Source organism: Dendrobium catenatum, unplaced genomic scaffold (genome assembly GCF_001605985.2).
Source record: "Dendrobium catenatum unplaced genomic scaffold, ASM160598v2 fragScaff_scaffold_1035, whole genome shotgun sequence".
Lineage (NCBI taxonomy): Eukaryota > Viridiplantae > Streptophyta > Magnoliopsida > Asparagales > Orchidaceae > Dendrobium > Dendrobium catenatum.
This window is the reverse complement of record NW_021319497.1, coordinates 715,762-739,567: the sequence shown is the minus strand read 5'-3', so window position 1 is coordinate 739,567 and position 23,806 is coordinate 715,762. Positions and strand designations below refer to the sequence as shown.

The 23,806-nt window shown below is 33.4% G+C and overlaps 1 protein-coding gene and 1 non-coding gene across 2 annotated transcripts; one reads left to right on the top strand and one right to left on the bottom strand.

Annotated features, from left to right (window-relative positions):
- On the bottom strand, nt 1–73 carry TRNAK-CUU. The gene has a single exon. It is a non-coding gene; the product is annotated as a tRNA-Lys (tRNA).
- A 1,068-nt stretch (nt 74–1,141) lies between these two features.
- On the top strand, nt 1,142–23,601 carry LOC110110199 (rRNA-processing protein efg1). Its single transcript, XM_020841578.2, has 7 exons — nt 1,142–1,443; nt 9,883–10,012; nt 10,109–10,236; nt 10,565–10,703; nt 10,948–11,059; nt 23,130–23,193; nt 23,297–23,601. The coding sequence occupies exons 1-7, from the start codon at nt 1,291–1,293 to the stop codon at nt 23,582–23,584; spliced, it is 1,014 nt and encodes a 337-aa protein (XP_020697237.1). The 5' UTR covers nt 1,142–1,290; the 3' UTR covers nt 23,585–23,601.
- The last annotated feature ends 205 nt before the right edge of the window (nt 23,602–23,806 follow it).

The window sequence follows — 23,806 nt, the reverse complement described above, 5'->3', positions numbered from 1 at the left end:
TAGCCCACCGTGGGGCTCGAACCCACGACCACAAGGTTAAGAGCCTTGCGCTCTACCTACGAGCTAGAGGGCTTTGTACATGGTTTCAACTTTTAATAAATAACAATAATTATTTTGTTCTTGTTCCGCCTGCATCAATACGCAAGCAAAATCCTTAAAAAATAAACACCTTACATTCAACACCGAAGAAAATGCGACTACCGTTTTGAAAATGAATTTATGTTGAATTATTTGTTTTTATCATCATAAATATATTATATAATATAGTAATGGTTTTTTTCTTTTTTATAAATTATAAGTATTAATACCTTAGTTGGTAAAATTTTTATAATTATCACTTATTACATTAAAATATTAGGAGCAATGTTTTAAAAAAGGAGCACCTTAATTAACAAAATTAATATAAGGAGCATCTAGTAATTAAAATTTAAATATAGCAAATTCACAAAAATTTGATGCATTCTGAATGTACCAAATTATTTGTTGTATTCAACTTAACAGAAAAAGAGGACGGGAGAGAGAGCTAACTAAGGAGAAGAGCTGATTGGTGAGCAATAGAGAGTTTAACTAGAGAGAGAGAGCTTTATATCTAATATTTAATATTCAGTAAAAATATAATTTAAATATTTAATTAATAATTATTTAGCTATTCCTTTTAAATAATATTTAAACATATAACCAATCCAATATAAATATATTTTCAAATATTAGTAAAAATATTAATTTAATATTAATTTAAAATAATTATTTTAACTATTATTTTAAATGTTAATAATATAATTATAATAATTTTAGGGAACTATTGTTTAATATTATGAATCCTTTGGGAACTTTAGACCTTGTTTATCCGATGCTTGTCCTAAATAAAAAATTTAGTAAATCATAAAATTGTTAAGAGGATTTAACTTAAATCCATAAGAATCATGGTTCTTATTTTTCACATATCGTCCACACCTACTTTATTTTATTATGAATTTTTTAATTAGTTCTAATAATGATTTCTTTTTCTAGAGGGAAAGTGGTATTTTTTATTGAGATTTTGATTACTTTCATTAATTAAGTACTTTATTATATAAATAAGAAAATTTCAACATTAAATGTATAAATAAAGAATTTTGACTGCCAAATCAGAACTAATCGCCGTTGGCTCGTGCCTTAAAATCGAACAGATTAACCTAGCAAGCCAACGTTGCCAGACCTTCCTCGCGGACGGAGTCTTCTCCTCCGACTCACTTTGTATCGTAGTTCTGCAATCGAGCTCCGATTTGTTTGAGAAGCGCCGGTGCTTCTATGGCTCACGGCGGCTTCGCCCAGAGCCGCGTGGAGGAACGGCGGCAGCTTGGTTGTCGACCGAAGGGCTTGGGGGTGGATAAGAAGAAGAAGAAGAAGGATTCTATTTCTCTTAAGAACCAGATACGATCCACGGAGCGTTTTCTTCGCAAGGTAGAAGGAAGAATCTCCGTGTACTGAAGAATTTTTTGATAGTTTTATTAAATTTATTTCTCGGTGTAATTAGTGATTTCTGCTTGGTCAGTTGCGAGTAGCTGTTGAGCTATTAGAGGGATATTGTTTGTTTGCTTGTTGATTCCACATCATTTTTTTTTTTTGATCCGTCGCTTAAAGTTTGGTGTTATTAGTTTGAGTGTGGTTGTGAGCGGATGAGGGTTCCACAATTGCGGGAGTCTGTTTGTTGGGCATACTGCTTCTTGCCTGGTTATGAAATCGTTTAGGGATGAGGATATGGTAATCTACATGCGGAATGTTGCAAAATGTAGATCTATTTTGTTTACAAGAATGATCATGTATATCGAATAATTGGAAAAGTTTTTTATGATTGATCTTTCTATGAATTCCTTAATGTAACAATGTTAAGGACCCCTTGGCTACAAATACGAGAAGTGGCCTCCGTAGGTTCTGGAGGTGAGTGTGAGAGAATTGTTCTTTTGTTTTCTGCTTTTAAATTCACTTCTTCTGTTTGTTTCTGTAGAATGTGAGTAAATGTAGTAAAAAAAGATACGTCCTTCAACTTTTTGTAACTTTGGAAGAAAAGGAGTAGAGTTCATCGTCCACTTCCATTTTGGGTTGTCAGTTAGGATTTAGGAATCACATGTACATGTGTTTTGATCTATGCTGGCTTCTAGGATTTCCAACTACAGACTCCCATTTTCTTGAAACAGAGGGACCCTATTAACCAAATGTTGTTTGACTTCAACCTGAGCAATAATATTGGCATATATTTCGATAGCTTTATCCACTTATAAGTTATAAGTTAGGTGTTCATGAAAGGAATAAAATGGTGTATACATTTTCTCCAAGTAGGTTATTCTTTTAGTGTTTTTCATGGTTTTCGGAACAATGATTTGACTAAACATTTTTGTTAAAGCAATTGATGCCACCTGGGATGCGTAGATATGGATCCATGGACATAGCTACATGATAAGTCTATTATTAGAAATATTGGACAAAGACACGCTTTGGACATGTATTACAATTTTTATGTCTTAAAAAAAATTAATGCATAGAAATTAATATTCTCGAATACTTCAAAAACCTTTGGTTGAGAGCTTATTATCGTTTATTGTATATTGCATATAAAAATACATCAAAACCATATAGCCGAATGTTAAGATTCTTAAAATGCATCATATTAAGATTCTCAAATTACTTCAAAATGGAAAAATATTTTTATTAAGGTATTACACACATGTCCATTTTTCTTTTTATTTTTTATTTTTTCCATTTAGTCATCTGATGTATACTACATCCATCAGATACGTGTCAGGCGTGTGTTCGTGTTCAACACATATTAGATACCACATATCCTTATAATTTCAAATGTTGGTGCATCATAGGTTTTTATCAATGAAAGATCAATTGCAGAATGTAATCTTCTTGGAAAATAGCAATAAATGAACATGTAAAGTATCATGGAGTTGCTTCTAAGTCTTTTATTTTGTATTTTCATGCACCCTTGGTGGTGGCTTTGGAAAATACATGAAAAGATCTTTAATAAATTCTTTTTTATTGCCTCTTTCTTATGAATGCTTTTCATTACAACCATATATCTATGACATTTAAGAAGTTAATTTAAAGTCCTTGGAATTTTGTGTTTTGATATAGCTTCATACTTGGTGATGTTGCAATCAGGCATGGTTTAAAAAATTGGATCAAAATGGCTAATTTAATATGTTGAATAGTGTATTAATTATTTGGCCGGTGATCGGTCTAATCTCTTAATTGAATTGCCACAACTTAGAACTGGAATTGAACTGGTTAGCATTGGGATCAAATTGGTGAATTGGTGGGGGTTTCATTGTACCACATAATTGTTATTCATATCAAATTATCATAATTTATTTTCAATAAAATTAAATTTAAAGGATTATGTCTTCTCAAGTGAATATGTGCTTAAGAGGTTCTAGCCTATGTTGCACCGATACGGATACGACGACACGAATACGACACGATACGGGGCACATCAATTCTTAAAAATTTAGGATACGGGTACGGCGCGGACACGACATTATAATTTATAAATCATACATAAAAATTAAGAAAGCAATCAAAGCATAATATTTGAAATTACAAAGAAAAAATGAAAGTAACCTCATTTGTAGCCTTGTTGCTTATAATATCAAAATAAAAGTAAGCATTAAATGTATAGTACAAGTGTACAACAAGAAAAGCATAAACATAAATTGTCTAGCACATGAAGTTTCAACTATTCAATAGAATGAATGATATGATTAGCTTCTTCAGTGGTTTGTCTTTGAACTTCTATATCATCTTCAATAAATATCATAGCTTCTAATTCAGGCTCATCAAGTGAAAAATTAGCAATTTCTAATATTCTCATATCATCAAGAGATTCAAATCCATCTTGAAAATGAGAGAACCTCGCTCCCAGCCGCCAAAGTAATTATGACGGGTCTTTTTTTTTTCGGATTTCTTTTTGTTTTTCAATGGAAATACGTATCAAATATGCATGTCCTTTTGAAATTAAATAGTATTTTAATTGGATACGGCTTTGCAGTATCCGACACGTATTAGTGCCATATCGGGGGTGTATCTGTGTTTCAGTGTATCAAATACAACATGCCTTCATAAATAGGTGTATCGGTGCAACATAGGTTCTAGCTCAAGAGCACTTGCCTCACACATTTATATGACCTGAGTATTGTGCCCAGGTGGTCACCAACTCAAGAAAAGGACTTATCTTCGAAGGCTCGTCTAGCACGATCTGTCTTGAGGACTCGCCCTTCTCGACTCGCTGACAAACACTCGACAAAGGGAGATCGCCCCAAACTGAAAGTTGGGCCAAAGGAGAAGAACCGCACAGATCACCTATCAGATTGTGACACATGTTATGAATAGCGAGCACTCGATCACATTTATTAATTACTTTTATCCTTTTGGTGTAATCTTTTCTGTAGCCCTTTGATCCCTATAAATAAAAAATGAAGAGATATATTTTGGAATTTTGGGAAGCCTTATTGATTTTGCAGAGCATTATTATGAGATTCTCTTAGCTCTTTTTCTAGATTTCTTGAATCTCCACCTTTCCTCTCCATACTCACTCTTGGCTCTCAAGTTCTGTCTCTTGAGATTGCTTGATAATAGGATATGGTATCATTCGTGGACAAAATTTGATCCAATAGTAGCCTAGTCAAATTCTGAATTCCTTCCTAACTCGCAGTTGCAGCCTTGCTTTTTGGCGGTTTGTCGACGCCAGCTTTTCCCTTTAGTTGCGGCCTTCACAGGTTCATCCGCTTTGTAGATACACATAGTTCATTGGCCTTTGTTTGTGAATCATAAGTTCATTGGCTTTAGAAACTAATTAATGTTTAATTCTTCATTTCTCGCTACTTCTACTTTCTTTACAAATATTTTTAGAATTATCTAAATAGTAACAAGAAACCTTCCTCATATAAATATGAATGTCCTAAAAGTCAGAAAATGATAACAGCCTTACTGTTACTTAACGTTAATAATTATATTTCTGAAAAGCAATGAATTTATAGTATTGTGATATTGTCATTTTATTTTACATGAAATGGCAATTATAAATAACAAAAGATATTTCCTGTGCATGATCTATATTTCATAATGCACTACTATTTTTTTTGTCACATATTTATACTATTACTACATAATTTTAATCATATATAAATGATTTTAATGTTTATTACACCATTTAGCGTAACTTTTGGTTGGTTGAACCTTTGAATATTGAACCTCTCCTTTTGGTTCAATGTTTGATCCAATTTTCTGAACCTTGCAATAAATTTGATTGAACATATGACATTCTTTAACTTGGATCTAGAAAGCTATTTAATCTTAATTGATTTGTATTGATTGGAATTAGGTTAAAGAGTCCAACGTGCTTTTCTTCATTTGTACTAGGAATAGGCTTTACATTGTATTCATGCATATATAACTTGATTTTTTACACCTCTTAGAGCCATGTAATCTTGTTGATTTTCAGAGGTATTATGTTAATTTTTTCTAATCTAATAGCTAAAGAGGAAAGTACCTGGTGATTTGCGTTCTTTATTATTTTACATTCCATCGAAATAGGGACTTTCTAATTATGTCTTGTGTTAATGAAAAACTCACTTTTTTCAAATGCCCACCAAATAACTCTTTCCCGATATCTTCTTCACATTAATTTTTAACAAATTTTGGACTGCTAATTTGTAATTTAATTAGATATAAGTCTTATAGAGCTTGAGAGTGTTTAATATTTCATCATATAACTTGATATTTTGTAATGATAGTTTCTATGACTAACTCTTTCCAAAAGGATGTAAAATATTGACTTGAATGTTGTTTCAAGTTCATAACTTAATTTTAACGCTTTGCAACTTACAAAGATGAAGAGAAAAATGTTCCCCATTGAAGCTACTACAAACTATGGCTCTAAAAGATTAACGCTTATTAATGTTTGGAAACTTGAAGTTTTTTCAATCGATAGATCTAGTTTTTGTCGAACATTGATTCAATAGTTTGATGACATTCAAAGAGTTAGGGGGCTTTTTTGTCAAGCCCCAATATCTGAAGTGAAAGAATTACATTTTTACTCTCTTTTTCTTTTTCAATTTATTAACAACCAATACTCATTCATTTACAACCAGATCAATTTGACATCTATAGCTGATTAATTACATTAAAGAAAATAAATAAACAACATGAAAAATATAATTGCATTCCTACTATCAAAAATATATATACAATAGCCACAACAGACTACTAAAGAGCTTATGTAAACTCAAAAAATTGAACATGGAACTAAACTAGCACTTTTGTCTAGTCTCATATTGCAGATTCCTTACCTTTACCTGGAATCATATAAAAATCATGTAATGAGCTTATAAAGTCTAACAAGTAACCAAAACTTATCATTGCCTTTAATGCAAGAAAAAGGATTCAATATGCTTATTTTAGTTCTAATTGATATCAATCATCAATTAATATGTGTAATAAAAAATCTCTAAAATTAAGAATAAATCAATATGATCAATGATCTCAAAGGAGATCTATCAAACAATAAGAAATATATAAATAAAAAAGAACTATCAATCAAGAAGTCATGTCAGTATGCTAGCCAGTACCAATGCATAATGTATTAATACAACTTCAGTTCTATCTATCAATCAGTTCAATATACTATCATATAAATGCAATCATAAATACAATTATGAAGAGCAAGATAGGACATACAACTCTAATATAGTGTTTGCGTCCTTCAATTTGTTATCTGTCATTTCAATCAATCTATCAATCTTATCTTATATTTTGTTTATTTCTATTAATAATTTATTTTCACATGTAGTTTTCAATAATCATTTAAAAGTCGTCACTCTCTATCCGTAAACGTAATTTAATCAATCCGTTATATGCTACAACTAGGATTACGCACCAATTTTTTATTTCAAGAAAAACCTGTTGGCCACCCTCCTGTGCAGGGTATTATATTTTAAATAATGTTAATAGCTAGTCTTTCTTGCTTATATGAAAATATTATTTATTTTTGTATAATATAAGTCAATATCATGTATGAAATGCAATCATTCATAAAATACAGAAAAATTTACAAAATTTGTCTGCTATGCATTTACTTAAGAAAATCACAGCTTCTAATTTACTTGATGAAATTCAATAATATTATAGTCAAAATGCTCAAGAGGATCAAATCTGTCATATACAAAAAGTTAGACGATGTAAGTTTGCTAAAAATTAAGATATCGCAGCTTTTGTTAGTTTCGATCAAATTAATATGAAACACAAAATACATAGAACCATTAAAACGGAGGTAGGATAATGATAGCTTACCTTGAGATGAATAATTTGTTGAACTAGATAAACCGGCAAGGATATGAACTTTAACCTTGTCAAACTCCATGTTTAATCTTGCAAGAAAGTCATACATTATATATTTCTCAATAAAGCTTTTTAGGATAGCAACATCTTTTGGACCATTGGTCTCTATGCATGTGTAGTGATCAAGTTCTTGCCACAAGCCTTGAAGGAGAGTGGCATATTTAGTCACAATTTTACTTCCTATCTTGATGTTAATTTCGAAGATTTGAGTAGTATCCCGAGCTTTTGTGCAGGTTTATCTGACGATATCTCATATGTCCTTTGCAGTAGGTAGGAACATGAAAATATCACTATTTCTGGAGTCATGGAATTCCACAACCATGACATAATCATGGAGTCTGCTTCATCCCATGCCCAAAAATTAGGATCTCCTTTTGGTCCTACGTACCCCAAGGAGGCGATTCATATTTTCTCTCTTGTTTTGTAGGTCTTCACAAATTAAAACCACATTAAGTAATTATATCCATTTAAGCAATAGAAATGTTGCATATTTTGGAAGTTTCCTCTTCCTTGTTGCACCATAGAGTCCTCCATTTGGTCAAAGTTTTGTGAGGAATTAGCTTCAGACATTGCGGCATTAAAGGGCATCGATGAAGGTTATATCAATCAAGACAGCAAGGTGCAGTGCAATAATGAAGACTGTGTTAGTTATCGATAGGATATTCTTTGAAAAATTGACCAAACTATCCTTTTCCTTTATATGCCTTTCACATTAATTCTATATTCTTGTACCACGTGGGATTTAAATGTTCTGATTTCATGATTGTAGCTGGCAACCAGCATTCCATCTTCAAACTATTAAGTGCCTTTCTCATCTATTTCAAACTTCAATTATTGGACTGCTATTTATTAATTTTGGTGCAATAATTTTCTTCCGATTTATATAAATGGATAGACCAGTCATTTTTTACTTGTAAGATATTGTCATTTGGCTCAAATTCGAGGTATTTAGATTTAGTTTCTACAAAAATTGTTGCTATGTTAATGAGCTTCCAGCTGGACGCAATTGATTTTATGATTTGTTTTATGTTGCATAGTCTTCTCACCCAAGCAATGTTCAAAATATAAAGGTTTAGATAATACTACTCTCCAGATGATTTTCTTTCTATGAAGCATGAGCACTTCCAAATGGCTTCTATCTTCGTGTCTGTTTCATGAACGTGTCAGATACAAACACGGCTCCAACGTGCCCATGAACATTTTCAACTCGACAAAAAATATGTTGGATTTTATTGTAAAATTGAGCTCTAACAATTTTCAATATGGGAGGACACCGAGAGGGCATGTTTATGACATGATGGGGCATGCCTCAATTTGATATTCAAAATCGAGACTCATATTTCATACAAGGGTTTCCCTATATATGTTTCATCTCCTCCTTTTTGCATCTCAACGCCTCCACAACTCTAACCTACATCCTCTTACCCTCAAAGCCCTAGTCCATTATGGATCTCCACCTTTGCTGAAGTCGATCTCACATCTCACCCTCGAATCAATCTTGTGTCATGTCTAATATATGAAGATGACAAGATGAAGCTGAAGATGAAGAAGCAACTTATCTGGCGAGTCACATCCTCTTCTTTGCTTCAAAGCAGGATATATTCGTATATTTGAACTCGAAGCCCTATTCCCACCTTCAAACTCAAAGTGACATGCCAAAGCTGAAGTTAATAAAATGTTCAGGATTTCATTATCTTGTATAGAAGTTGAGCTATCCCAAAATACTATTGATATGAATTTGATTCCTCACAATTAAAAAAAAAAAAGATTTTAGATTTATTAGAGTTTGTATATAAACCCATGTGATTAGCTTAGGAGAAGATGGTTGGGCCATGTTGGTTCTTTGTTTCTTTGTAGTTGATTTGTCCCAAACAAACTAAAATATGTTGTCTATTTGTTCTATTTAGACTCTAATAGCTTCGTGAATCGTGCCCCTATGCCCTAGCCAGCCATCTTTGCATCTATGCCTTCACTTCAAAGCTGAAGGAAAAAAAATGCCTATTGTCTTTATTTCTTGTGGTGATTCTCTCATTTTACTTGTGTTTTGTGGCTACGTGTTATAAAGCATTTTTTGGTTATTAATCATATTTGATTTTCTTTTATCATTATAAAGTTTATTTTATGATATTATACTTCACATGTGATTTCTTTACTACATAACAGTATAAATGATATTTTTCATATTTTTTTTTATTAAGTTAAAAAACATGTCCATGACGTGTTGTATCTTACTTCTTGCAATTGTGACATACATGTCATCATGTTCGAGTTCCTCTACCTATGTTTGTGTATGTGCTTCATAGTTTTCATTATATCATGACATGTACTCTAAATGCATTTAAATTTAATGTGTCATACATTTGCATTGAGAATTGTGCTTTTAATAAGGATTGATTGCAATGCTACAGGGAAAAATTTCTGTTTTACTTGTTTTGAGATGACATAAAATGGAGTTTGCAATTATGGCCTATTACAAAACTCACAATTATCATTTTTTTTAAGGACCTCCCCCGTGAAATTAGGTTATTCCAGCAGCAGAAGTTGGAGGATCTTAAGAAGCAACAAGAGACAAAAGCTCAGTTGGCTGTCGAGCGCAAAATACTTTTGAGGGATAAAAAGATAAAGTTTTTTGGTGTGTTACATTGTGTCTGACTGGATTAATCTCTTTTCATTATGCTCTTCATGACTGGATTTATCTCCTCTCCTATTTTATGCTTACTGTTATTAGAGAGAAGAAAAGTTGAGAGAATGATAAGGCGCTTGGAGAAGCAGCAACGTGTATTATCTGAGAAAGCATCAGAAGAAAGGGTGTCGGACCAGCTTGCAAAATTTAGGGAGGATCTGGAATACATCAGGGTAAGGTTTCATTTAAGCAATAAATGAATATGTATTTTTTAAATCTCGTTGCAATCATTATATGATTCTTCATGTTAATGCTAACCTTTTATATGGAAATTTGAAAAAGGTGAAGCAGGTACAGAATTCTCTTAATTTCCGTGAATGAGTTGAAGGCATAATCCTTTTCTGCATGCATAGTCTTCTGTAATTAAGAATTTTTCATGTAAAACATGACGAATATGGTTTTGGTTTTTAAAACCTGAGAAAGAATAAAGAACATTAATAAATAAAGTGATTAAAGCTCTGTCATTTTAAAAGTTCTTATTAGCAATGAATTTTAATGCAGTTCTTTCCTAAGACAGAGAGATACGTTTCATTGTTTGTTGGAGGAGAAAATCCAAAAATTATTGATAAGAGAAATAAACTACGCAAACAAATCAAGGACAACCTAGTGGCTGCCGCTGCCAGTGGAAAAGATTTAGAAGGTAATTATGTAATCTGAGTATTGGCCGAGATTTTTTTTTTTTTTTCAATTGTAGCATCATTTTAAAGTGTTGCTTAGCGAGATAGGTTTATCTGTATGAATAATTTTTCCATTCTACTTGCCTTTAACTTTGCGATTTTTTGCTTCGCCGTGTATAGTTCATGATAGTTATCATTATCGTCATAAATTCATGATTATCTTTCATTTTCTGTATGGCAATTCGCACAATTTTGCTACATAAGCAGAAACAGGCAGTGATGATGATGTGCAAGATATGAGTGAGGATGATTTTTTTTCGGTTGGCAGTTCAAGTGATGAGGGGGAGGCAGATGATGAATGGACGGACAAAAGCACCAGGTATGGTACTGTTTAGTAGTCATTTTATGCCATAGTAGGTGTCATGCGTGAACAATTTGGCTTGATATTATCCAGTCTGTGAAACAACCTCTTTTACAAATCTGCACAATCTGAACTCAGCAGTGAAATCATGAAAACATGTGATTTGATTTTGTTTTGGCTGTGTGCTTGGACAAATTAATGTAGTGTTCCTAATATATTAGAACATTTGGGGGCGCTTGCCAAAAAAATTTCCCAATCTTCATTGTCGGTAGGTTCTCTTAGCTTTAAAGTACATAGAAATTATGCCTTGGTTCTTGTTCATTTAAAACCTATTATGTTTTAACTATTACAGAGAATCATCAGTGAAAAAATTGATTATGCTGTAAATTTATTGACAGTCAACAATAGATAAGAATGTAAACTTTCCATTTATGTTTTATTTGAATGTTGGCTTAGTCTCTCACTTAATTATTTGGAATGTCCATTGTGGTTGCAAGGTATGGAACATCATAATATGTCTTATGCAGCGCATAGAAGACAGTTTACCCCATGTGGGATATCTACATGTTGATGAAGTCAGCCTCGGCCAACTCATGTCAGCTAGGAGCTAAGATTGAGTATTGTGACTTGCATTTCTCTAGAAAGGAAATTGCAACGGATGAAATAAAGGGCAATTTGCTTATAGGTCTATCTTTATGCCATAGCAGCAATTAGGTTCAGTGTTTCATCGAAATCACCTATTAGGTTCATCAATTTGTGTCCGTTGCTAAAGGGATCCATACCTCACTATTGGCTCTCAATAAAATCCATGTGATCCAGCACATGATATGCCACAATACTTTTGGGTTTTGTTTTCCAACCACAATGCAGCTCTCCCATCTTCTTCATGATGTTCAATAGCCAAAATTTGCTAACATATTAGAACTAAATGTTTTGGACCTGACCCCTACTCAAACAATGCCCTCTTTCATTGAATTAACCACACGAATTGGGTTTGTGACACCTTTCTTCCCTTGATATGGTACCTGAAAGAAAGTTTGATGGCTCTCTTTATTTCTGTTTAATCTCTCTCCAATAGTTTCTGATCAAAACCTTGAATTAGGAACCAGGAAAGCTCCACTTCTTATCTACTCAAGAAGGAGAGCAACTATTTCAAGACTTGGGCAAATCCGAGTATCCAAGCTAGGTGTCAAACTCGTTTCTTCCCTATGCTGATATAGATCTTATGGATAAATCAAGAATTGACTTAGACTTGCCCATTGTTGTAAGGAGAAGAGCAGATGTTGCACCCAATATCACATCTCTTTGTGTCCTTCTAGAGATTATGCACTCAAGATAAAAGTTTCCTTGCTAAAATTAATTGCATCGACTTCTTTAAGCTCTAACAGAGACACTTAAGGATAAGAACTTAGAACAAGCTCTGAGAGAAAAAAATGAGAGCACTTAAAAAGAATGGTTCATTAGAATTTGTTGACTTACAAAATGGAAAAAGATTAGTGGGATGTAAATGGGTGTGCACAGTAAAATAAAAAGTTGATGGGTCCTAAGAATGATACAAAACTAAGCTTATTGTAATGGATAATCCAAACCTATGGAATAGTATTAAGAAAAGTTTTCTTTTGTGGCAAAAATGAATAACATACAACTTCAATTTTCATATGGAATCTACTACAGTTTGATGTTAAATGCCTCCTTGCATGGACAATTAGAGGATGTGCTTATATTAAAGAGTGTAGGCACACAAGGAGCATGAATAGGATTTGTAACATATGCTTGAATTTCATTTAAATTTCTTTCCAACTCGAACCACACAATAAGCATGCATACATTAACTAATCAAACAATCAAGCAAAAAATACAAGCCAATTAAGATGAATGAAGCGTATATGATATTTTATACTACTACAATAACAACAAGCCTCTATCCCATTACGTGGGGACGACTGTAAGATATCTTATACTAATTAGTGAGTAATCAAACTATACAAACACAATGATATTGATTCTACTTACTGAACTTAACACATAAGCTTGTAAGCAAGATACAACCTACAAGTTATGCAAAAGTTAAGTGTCTATGATATTAAATTAAGAATAAGTTAAGTGAGTGAGTATATGATTAGTAAGCATGATGCTTATTGATCTAGTCAATAGCACAAACTAATCTCCTAAATAATCAAGCATCAAAGCCACATCAGTGTCCACACAAACAATGATGATTATAAAAACTTGATGTTAATGATTAGTATGGACATTTGTTTGACCTCACTTAGACATTCACCCAAACTATTAAGTAATTAAATGTTCAAAAATATAAATCTAATTAAAGAGCAAGTTGGAAATGATATATATTCAGCACTTAATCAGCCTACATCCTAGCTTAAGCACCAAAAAATTAGGATTTAACTATCCTTACTCCTCATGTGAAGACGTCCTCTCCTTAACAAAGGAATAGCTAATGTACCGTGTTCTCGTATTCCTAATGAACACATTCACAACTACCTTAACATTCAAGAGAAACTCAAAATTAATATACAAATGATTTGTCTTTCAAAATCTTCTAAGGCTTTGGTGGTTTATAGAGCTGAAGTCATACAAATCTAAAGTACACAATCTCTACTGTATGTTTGTAAGATAAGCACATAAAAATCACAATTTAGAAACTATGATATTGAGAGTGAGAGGTGCATTACTTGAAAGAACCTAGGAAAATTTTCTTTATGATTAACAATTTGGTCTTCCTCCAAAATGATTGTGAACCATTTAAGCTTATAATCTCCTCCTTTCATATGTTTTATGGTTGTTCAAAGTCTCCATTATTTATTAGCCAAGATTGCAAGGAAAGAGGGCAAGAATTATGCTCACCCAGCTAGCCTTAATTACGAAATGCCATTGTAGTCATTAAACTAGTTTGTGGTGACTTGCTAACAAGTTTGCGTGGACCTATAAACTTCTTTCTGGAGTTCTAAAAATTTGGTCGGATTATACTTTGCAAAGTTATGCAAACCTGCACAAAGTGAGATTATAAAATGGATTTGTTGGGATCTACTAAGTGAAAATGAACCTAGTAAAAATATGTACAATATATAACCTATTTTATTTATAATTAATATCTAAATCATATAAACATTTTATAACTTTTTTTAATAATTAAAGTAGTCATTTACGTATAAATAATTGTAATTAATTTTTATCAGAGTGTTCATCATTCCTTAGATCACTTGGTAAAACAAATTCAATCAATATAATAAATAACACACTAGACTTGTTGATCTTAGATTTTCACTTTGCACATGATTCTTCTTGAAGGCACCTTGATTTTGTCTTCAGGTAGCAAATACTCCAACCTTTAGCCTAGTGGAACTTGTCATCCTCTCTATGATTTAGCTAATCAATGAATAATTTTTGAGGAACTTGCAAGTCATTAGATGTCACACTATAATGTTTGTCGTATCAATTCCCTAATGAGCCGTTAACAATTATGATGATCATTATGACTGATGGATGCAACAATTTTCCCTTATTTGATGATGGAAAATTGATGTTGGTGCTAATGAGATAATATAATATCATATAAACTTAAGCTCTCTCTCACTAGATTCATAAAATAAATATACTTCTCCTAATAACATGCATCCTACTAACATCACCAATAATATACATGAACATAACAAATCTCGCCATTTGACTTCATCAAAAGGGTTCACTATGAATTCTAAGGTTTGTGAAATCACAAATGATTTTTCTCTTCCTTACTACAATTCTCCCCTATTTAAAATTACTAGCATGCAAATAGTGAGCAATAAAAAACATGCTAAACTTAAACACAAGAAGAATACATTATCTTTAATACCTAGTTATTAATAGAAAATTATGATACCAATTTTTGAATGATAAGTATAAATTCATTGATCTTCAAAGGAAATATAACATAAAAAAAAACTAATCATGCAAGAGGATCATGATACCTAAAAAATTTCTTTCCAAATGAGATACATAGGCTAATCATGAAATTAATTCATTTTGAGCCAATCATACTACATTCAATAGCTAACATGAGTGATAAGTATATAAATTGAAATACGTAAGCTAGTGATCATTTAGAATGTTCTTATGTTCATAGTGTGAAGTTAAATGGTGACTAATGGCGGAGAGTTAAAATGCAATGGGGTTAACTATTTTGTGCAGTGAGAGTTGGTGAGTGATAATGATGCAAAGGAGTAGATCTCCGGTTATAGGGTTGGTTGGCCATGGAAATCATTGGAGGGATGTGGCAAAAGAGTTTGTTGCTAAAGGTACACTGGCATATGACAGAAGAGTTTCTTACAAGCATACATGGGAAAAAACCTCAGAAGGGGATGCTAAGAATTGGTGTCTTTGTGTGTAGCATAGCGTGCACTAGAGTTTGAACCATGGATTCACCTGATTTCATGGGATGTATGGTGGTTGTGTGCGAGAGTCAATTAGGGAGATGTAGGGCTAGCAAAGTCACTATGGCAAAGAAAGAGAGATGGAGCAATTGAAAGCGCACAGGTGAGGAGTTGAGGCAGACACATGTTGGAGAGGGAATCATAGAGGGTGGTGATTCATCAGACTGGCGATAGGCATGGGCTTTACTAGCGTGAGAGAAGGGGATAGTAGGTGAGTGGGGTTTGCTTGCGGAAAAATGAATCATGAGATTGAGCCTGTGGCATGAGAAGGACTACAATATACCTAAGGTGCGTGCTTGATGTGCTTATGTGATTCATCTTTATGGATAATCGATAATTATTATGTCCCATTCGCTAGCATAGTGCATGAAATTTTTGGGTTGATAATGACAGGCGCGCATGAAGATCAAGCTACATCACTACATCTTCCATGATTGATTGTGGATTTTGATGTTAGCTTGGCTTGAGTCTTTGAGGTTTTGATTAGAGTTATTTGTTACATAGCTTCTAACAAAATCTTAATTCTAAGCTAGAATCTAGGAGTCAATTTACTCCTTTGCTTTCAGAGTGTTGAATTGGATTCTAGTATATATGATGTTTTGTTTGACTCTCAATTTTTTTAACTAGCACATTGATGCCAACCCTAGTTTTTATAGTTCGTTGAACCAACGATGCAACTCGACTCTTAGGTTTGTGAGCCGAGGTGTCCATATGACTCTTAAGCTTGTGAGCTTGTTCAAGTAGAAAGGAGTTGGTCTACTTCTTAAACTTAGTGAACCATTGAATGTGTTTGCCAAATCTGCTATTAGAGCTTATTTAATTGACCTGACAGTTAAACCCTAAGGCTTATGAGTTTAGGTGCCAATTAATCATTAAGTTGAACTAAAACTTCATATTCAACCTCAATTATTTAAACTTGTTGAGCATGAGATTTATATGTCCATTTGGCTGTTAGAACTTCTTGAATTAATTAGATAGCTCGACTCTTATGTTTATGAGCTAAGTGGTTTCACTAATTATGCCTTTTATACTCGTTGTGCCTGAATTTCTAATTCAACTTTAGTCTTTTAGATTTGTTGAGCTTGAGAATTGTATCTAACTTGAATACTACAGTTTGTTGAGATTGCGAGACAACTTGACTCTTTTAGGCTTTTGACCTGTAAGTTTCACTAGTTTGACTGTTGGGTTTGTTGAATTGGGACTTGATGTTCATATTCAGCCTTTCAGACTTGTTAATCTTGAATTTTTTTTCGCTGATTTTGTCACTGAAGCTCGTTCAACCAGTAAAATAGCTCTATCCATAAGTTTGTAAGCTGGGGAATCTTACCAACTCGATTCTTGGACTTGTCAAATTGGAACATCATATTCAAGCTTAGCACTTGTATCTGTTGAACTTTAAATTTGTATACTGAGTTTGTTGAGTCAACAAAATAGTATGACCTCTAAGATTATGAGTTGAGGAACCTTGCCAACTTGGTCTTCGGACTTGTTGAATCATAATCTATTATATTAATCTGGCAACTAGAGCTTGTTGAACTTAAAGCTCAGCTTATAGTCTTGTGAATTGTGAATGCCAGTTTAACCATTATGCCATTGAATTGGAATTTGTATGCTGACTCGACTTCCGGGGCTTGTTGAATCAATGAGGCAACTCGACCCTCAGGCTTGTAAGCTAAAAAGTTTAGCTAATTTGATCCTTAGGCTTTTTGACTTGAAAGTTTGATTTTCAAACTCATTCTGTAAAACTTATTGAGCTTGAGATTTGTATACTGACTTGTCTTATAGAGCTTATTGAATTAACAAATAAGCTCGACCCTTGGGGTTTGTAAGATTGAAATTTTCCAATTCAACCTTTAGGCTTGTTGAGGAGGAAGTTTGATTTTTAAGCATGGTCTTTGAAACTTATTGAGCTGGATTTGCATGTCAATTCAGCTCGTGGAGCTTGTTGAATGAACAAGACTACTTGATCATTAGATTTTGAGCTTTGAGAGGTTTTATCAGTTTGGTCATGAGGCTTGGTGAACTAGGTCTCCATGTTGAAGCTTGGTTTTTTAAATTTGTCAAGCTTCGGATTTGTGTATTAATTTTGTCATTGGAGCTTATTGAATTGGCAAAGCAGCTTAGGCTTTTTTAGTTTGTAATACAGAAGATTTCACCAATTTGGCCCTAGGACTTGTTCAAGCTCAGTTTTCGCATGTTGAAGTTAGCATTTGTATGCTAACTTAGTGATGTGAAACATGTAAGTAAACAAGAATTGTTTTTGGAAATTAACAATAATTTGAACTTTAACTTTGCTAATTGTAAACTTATGTTTCACCAAGTTAGATTCTTAGAAATTTCCATTAGTAGTCTAAGTAATAACAAACGATTACAAAAGAGATTAACAGGATACTTGCAAGAAACAACAAAATAATAAAGTAAAACTAATGAAAATGAAACAAAATACACGGCTTAACAACGAGAAGTATTCACCCTGAGTTCCCTCACTCTCGCTCTTGAGATTGGGGTTTAGCGGAGAAAGGGTAGAAGCAACCCTAGTAATGCCACCACAAGACAAGTGACGCGTAAGGTATTGTCTGTCGGAGAAGTAGTCAGAAGAGTGGAAGTTGATGGTCGGACGATGATTTGCCAATATCCTGTTGGTCGTTGCTCGTCAATCGTCTCAGCGAGATGATAGAGTATCCGATTGACGTAGCTTTCAACAGAATTCTCGTATGCTCAGTCTGGATCAAAGAAAGGAGATAGCAAGATGTCGATTTCTCCTTGAGCGTTGTATGTGAATCCGTGGTCAACCTCAGGGTTGGCCAGGCACTAATGGTAGATGGGAGGAGGGAGTTTGTCTTCTCTTCTTGGCACTAAAACTCATGAAAGATTTAGGTTTTTCAAGAGAGACAAGGGGAGAGGAGGGGGGCGGCCAAGGGGAGGGGAGGCTTGTGGGCTAAGTTAGGTTTAGGGTTTGGGTGAGGGGATTATGAATAAATCTGAAATTAATTTCATATTTAAGTAATTTGGATGAGGGAAATTTAATTTCAAATTCAAATTGGGATTAGGAAATTGAAGTAGAGAGAGAAAGCAAGGGCAAGGGAGGGGGCCGGCGGCATCTAGAGAGGAGGAAGGATTTAAAAGCTTCCAAAATGAATTATGTAATTTAGAAAAGGGGAATAATAAATCAAATCTAATTTAAATTTAAGTTAGACTTAGATTTATGCGCTTTCCTAAATTAGAATTTGTAAATAAGGAAAGTATTTGAAATTCAAAATTGAATTTCAATTAATACTAATTCCTTTCCATTCTTGCTTGAATTAATTTAATTTAGGAAAGCAATTATGATGATTGAAGTCATCATTAAGGAGGTAGATGTGGGGTGGGCCGTCGGCAATGGGAAGGGGAAAGGGATGGCATCAGGTAGGAGAAGAGAAGGGGATTTGGGCCGGCGGATGGAGGGATTTTGGATGTGGTGTTAGGGTGAAATTAAGGGGGTTGGGGTGGGCTGACGGGTGGGAGAAAAGAGGGGTTTCGGGTGGTGCGGAAAAGAAGAAGAAGGAGAAGTTTTGGGGGAAAACCAAGAGCCCACCCGAAGGGGCTGTTGGGTACTTCGTTTGAGCCTCTCCTAGGCTTCTCCTCTCTTAAGTGCACACACAAGAAGAATACAAATCTGAAATTTTTATTTAATCATTCATTAACCTCGTACAAAGCACAAGACCTCTATATATAGGTCTCAATAATAAAGAAAGAAGAAAGACGCAAATGCTCTCAGGGCTACAATGAGAACTCATTACCCATAGGGGTAAACTAGAAAATCTGAAATACAAAATAAATAAAACATAAAATACATCAAAAGTAAAGATTCTGAATCGTAGCCGTCGATCTACAACTCTGTCGATTGACTGATGTCCTTATCACTTAGTTTTCAGAGTTTGTTGAATCAATGAGGTAGCTTTGCTTGTAGGCTTGTAAATGGAAGGAACTTGTTTGTTTGTTGTGTGATAAGTTAGCTATTGAAGCTTGTTGAATCAAGAAAGTAGTGCGTCCACAGGCTTGTGAGCTAAAGGAATTTGTTGATTCAATCCTTGAGCTTTCTGAATCGGGATTTCATATTCGAGCTCAATTATTTAAGCTTGTTGAGTTTTATATTTGTTGAGTAATTTTGCTGTTGGAGCTTGTTGAATCAACAAAATTGCCCGACCTTAAACTTATGATTTAAAGGAATTGTTACTGCTAAGTGCAACCTTAAACTTATACAAATTTCCCCTTGTATGATAGGGGAGTTTAAGGAAACATACCAACTTTACTCTTTAGGTTTATGAGTTGATAATTATTCATGGTTCCTTAAGCTTACTAAGCTGATTGTAGCTTGGCATTGTACTTTAATTTATTGAACTAGTTGAAGAGTGAATGTATAAATTCTGCTACAGGTTGTTGCCAAATTTGTATAGTTAGCTCTACCCATGGATTTGTGATCTATGAGAATCATGGCTTGTACCTTGGACTTATCAAGTCGATGGAAATGCATCTCTTATTCAATTGTTAGAGCCTACTTTTTATCATGATCCTTTTAGTCTTGTTGGACCAGAGTATATCTTTTTGCTTGTGTGCTTAAGTTTCTTTAGCTTAGATTTAGCCTAATGCTACGCTTGGTTGGAGGTCTTCTGCGTGGATCAATATTTTTAAATTCACTTACAAATATTTCATTTTAGAAGCTTGATTAGATTTCTCCATTTTGAGGAATTCTATACAAATTATTTCTTCTCTACTAGGGCTTTTGATATATAGTCTCCTAAGAGGTTACAACTTCAGGTCAAGTTATTGAACCATGATGGAAGACTTGAGTTGGCTGTATTTGAGAATCTTTTTCCATCCTAGTTGAGCATGAACAATACTCCAAAGATGGAGAGAGAAGTCTTCCTAGTAATTCCATCAAAAATCTAATTGCTTGGGAAAAGCCAACCCCTTTCGTATGGAGTAGCTTTTTTTAAGGTAGATTTAAAATGAACTTATATAGTTTGGGCATGCATAACATGGGATATTAAATAATGTCAATTTGGAATGCATGAAGTCTATTATAGGAAGATGAAGGTAGTATGGATGGACAAACGCTACTACATATGAGAACACTCTTGTCATCATGGTTGGGTTTGAGCGATGCACTGAAGATGGTGAAAGAAGTCTTCCTCGGTGGTGTCACAAAAAAAAACTGATCACTTAAGATGACCCAACCCCATCCTTGTGAGTCCCTTAGATGTGTAGATGAGAGGGGACTCATTGTTTTTTTTTTTTGAGGTGATTTGGGCATGCACAATGAATGATAGAAAATGCACTAAGTAGTTCTCGGGAGATTACAAAGGAGAATGGAGACTTAAGATAACATGAATAAAAATTGTTCAAAACGAGCAGTGGATTGTGATGACCCTACTCCTAGAGCAATATCAAGAATTCATCATGACATTATAGCCATGATGATCTCATCATAAGATCAAGATCAAGATCAAAGATTAAGAGAGCTTCATCAACCATGCATAATTAAAGAAGTCACGATTTAAAATATTTTAAATTATATTCACGTTTAAAGTAGAAAGTTCAAATTTTGTAAATTTGAATTTTAAATTTTTAAATTTTATTTCTTTAACTCAATGTGGGAAGCGCTTTATTATGAACTTCCCTTGTTTTCTTTCCGTTCTTTGTGTTTTTGAATTTCAATTGATATAATAGTTTAAAGAGTTGCTTGAATGAGTTAAGAGGGGCTTTTTCGTGTTTTGACAAAATTGAAGAGTGAAAATTCTATGTGGTGCGCACTTGATAGTATAACATTGGATATTAAATGAACTTAGTTTGGAATGAATGAAGTCTTTTATAGGAATTCTTAGTTAGTATGGATGGGAAAATTCTTCTACATTTGAGAATGCTCTCGTCATTTTGGTTGAGCTTGAGCGAAGTTCTGAAGATGGAGAAAGAAGTCTTCCTCAGAGGTGTAACCAAAAATCTGAGCAATCGGGATGAGCCAACCCCCCTTCCTCATAATTCTCTTCGATGTATAAATGACAGGGACTTATGATTAGTTATCTTTGAGGTGGTTTGAAAATAACACATCCAAGGCTAGGTCAATATGTTTATATATATATATATACCACAAAGTGTCCTTTAGAAGGCATCAATAGCATGTTATTTAATCATGAGCAAGAGGGTGATCCTTTGAAAATTGTCCAACTCAGGAAATTGTTAAGCACTGTCTTTAGGAAGTTTAGTTAAAATAACACAAAAGTTACCACATTGATTTAACTATTTGCCAAATAGATGAGTCAAACCTGAACTTGATATGCTTATCTCATTGAGGAAAATGATGAGTCCCATGAATTTTCTTGTGTAGATGTCTTTGATACCCAAAATATATGGTTACTTGTCAGTCCTTGCACCTGTTGAAGCTCATTGAGCTCATGGTTGTCTGGTTTAGATAAATTGGAAATGCCTTGCTTTATGCTTCGTTTCAGTAACATCGAAGAAAGAGAGAGTGATATCTATGGATTGTTAGGAAGCCCTTCTTCCCTTTAATTGAAAGGACTTATACCCATGAGTAAAAGGGAAGGATCTTTTCATTTTTAATTCTAGATTTATTTTTCTCATCCCTCCACACACACTCAAAATAATTGTTTTTTCCTCACAATTTATTTTGGCTTGTTTTTCTTTCAGACAACATCGAATAGAAAATCAAGAATGATGTCTTAATCTGTATAATTGGAGTTCTGGGAAACCAAAATTTTAAACTTTCAAATGATCCATCCATGCATCAAGCATTTAAATTAATACTATTGGATGGTCCCTTGAAGTACTCAAGCCAATTATAACTCTGAGTGTATTTTACACAAGTAGAACTATTTTAATAATTTTAATTTTTATAATTTAAATAGAAATACTATTTTTCTTGGGAAGGGTGTATGCATTGAGCCTTTCCTATATTATAGATGGATCAACATCAATGATCTAAAAACATTTTTGAATTTGTTGCCAAAAAAACTAATTGTTTGATGACTCGTCTTTTTCCATTTAGAATAGTAATGTAGTCTATACATAAAAGCATTGCTTTTATTATCATTATTCTCTAAACTTAACTTGTATATTGCATTATCAAGTGTCTTTTTTCTAAATTATGTTAGTATTGCTTTCTAAAAATTTGAATAGGATACTCCATTTGCTTACCAAATATAATGTCCAACTGTAATGTTGAAATTTCTTTTGCATTGCATGCATTACGACATATAAGCCTCATTTGGCAATTTTGTATATTGTAATGACTTTCTTGAATTTTTTTTTTAAAAAAGGCGCACCATGCAGCACATCTGATACATTGTCCAACTATTTTGCTCTAATTTTTTTATCTATGCTTGCTGCATGTTGTATTCAATATGGTATCCCCAAAGAATTAAAATTTCCTAAAACTTTGGGAGTTACGGTATTATGTGTAATTGTGCTTCTATTGTTTTGTGTTCATAAGCGATTTCTTGGATAGTATTAGTAATTTCCTCTTAAGGTATCAGAGGCTTAACTCTTCTCTATAGTTTAGGTTTATTAATTTTGGATTCAATTTTATTAAGATTTAATTTTTTGATATAACTCTGTCAAATATGTTTATTTTTCAATTTGAATTTTATGTTGCTTTTATATAGAGAGACAACTTCTTGTGCATCTGGTAAAGCAACATCTAGTATGTCCAGTGATGAAAGAAATCAGGTTGGTTCGTTAGTTTTTTCCCTTTTCTTACATGTATGCCTCTAAATATAGTTATGTTTTATTTTTCTAGTCAAATTCCTAATCAAAATTTGACATTATTTAGAGAAGTATATCTGAGCGAATCCTTAGCCGACCACCTCATTCATTGCCACCCAGTAGATTTCGTTCTGAAGAAAAGACTAGACTGTCAACATTCAGTAGTGCTCCCCATAAGAGAAGCAGAACCATCTATAGAGGTCATAGATTGTTAAATGCTGACCAAACTAGCAATCTGAGTTCAAATTCTGATGTTCATAAAGCTCGTCGGAAAAGACGGCCCAAAAAGAAAAAGCAGGTGCAACTTTTATGCTTTTTTCTTTTTTATTTCATCTCTATATCAGTAATAATGTGATGCTCATTTCCTTGTTTTCAAGTAAACTCTTTATAGGATGATTGAAACATAATCAAATAACTTTTTTTTATTTGTTTTTGAAAATAATAATTGTTTTCTTTGAGAGAAAGTAAGCCAAAAAAAATTCTATTTGATGATCAGGAATGGGAGAGACTTGTGTAACACCCCATGATACCCCTTATCAGTAACGTAGAGTGTCACAGTATTTAATATAACATTCAT

Bases quoted from the DNA above. Each gene is read 5' to 3' on its own strand.
- LOC110110199 (XM_020841578.2), top strand. From the start codon at position 1,291: ATGGCTCACGGCGGCTTCGCCCAGAGCCGCGTGGAGGAACGGCGGCAG. The intron at 10,013-10,108 runs GTGTGTTACATT...TACTGTTATTAG, and splicing joins TAAAAAGATAAAGTTTTTTG to AGAGAAGAAAAGTTGAGAGA. The intron at 10,704-10,947 runs GTAATTATGTAA...CTACATAAGCAG, and splicing joins CAGTGGAAAAGATTTAGAAG to AAACAGGCAGTGATGATGAT.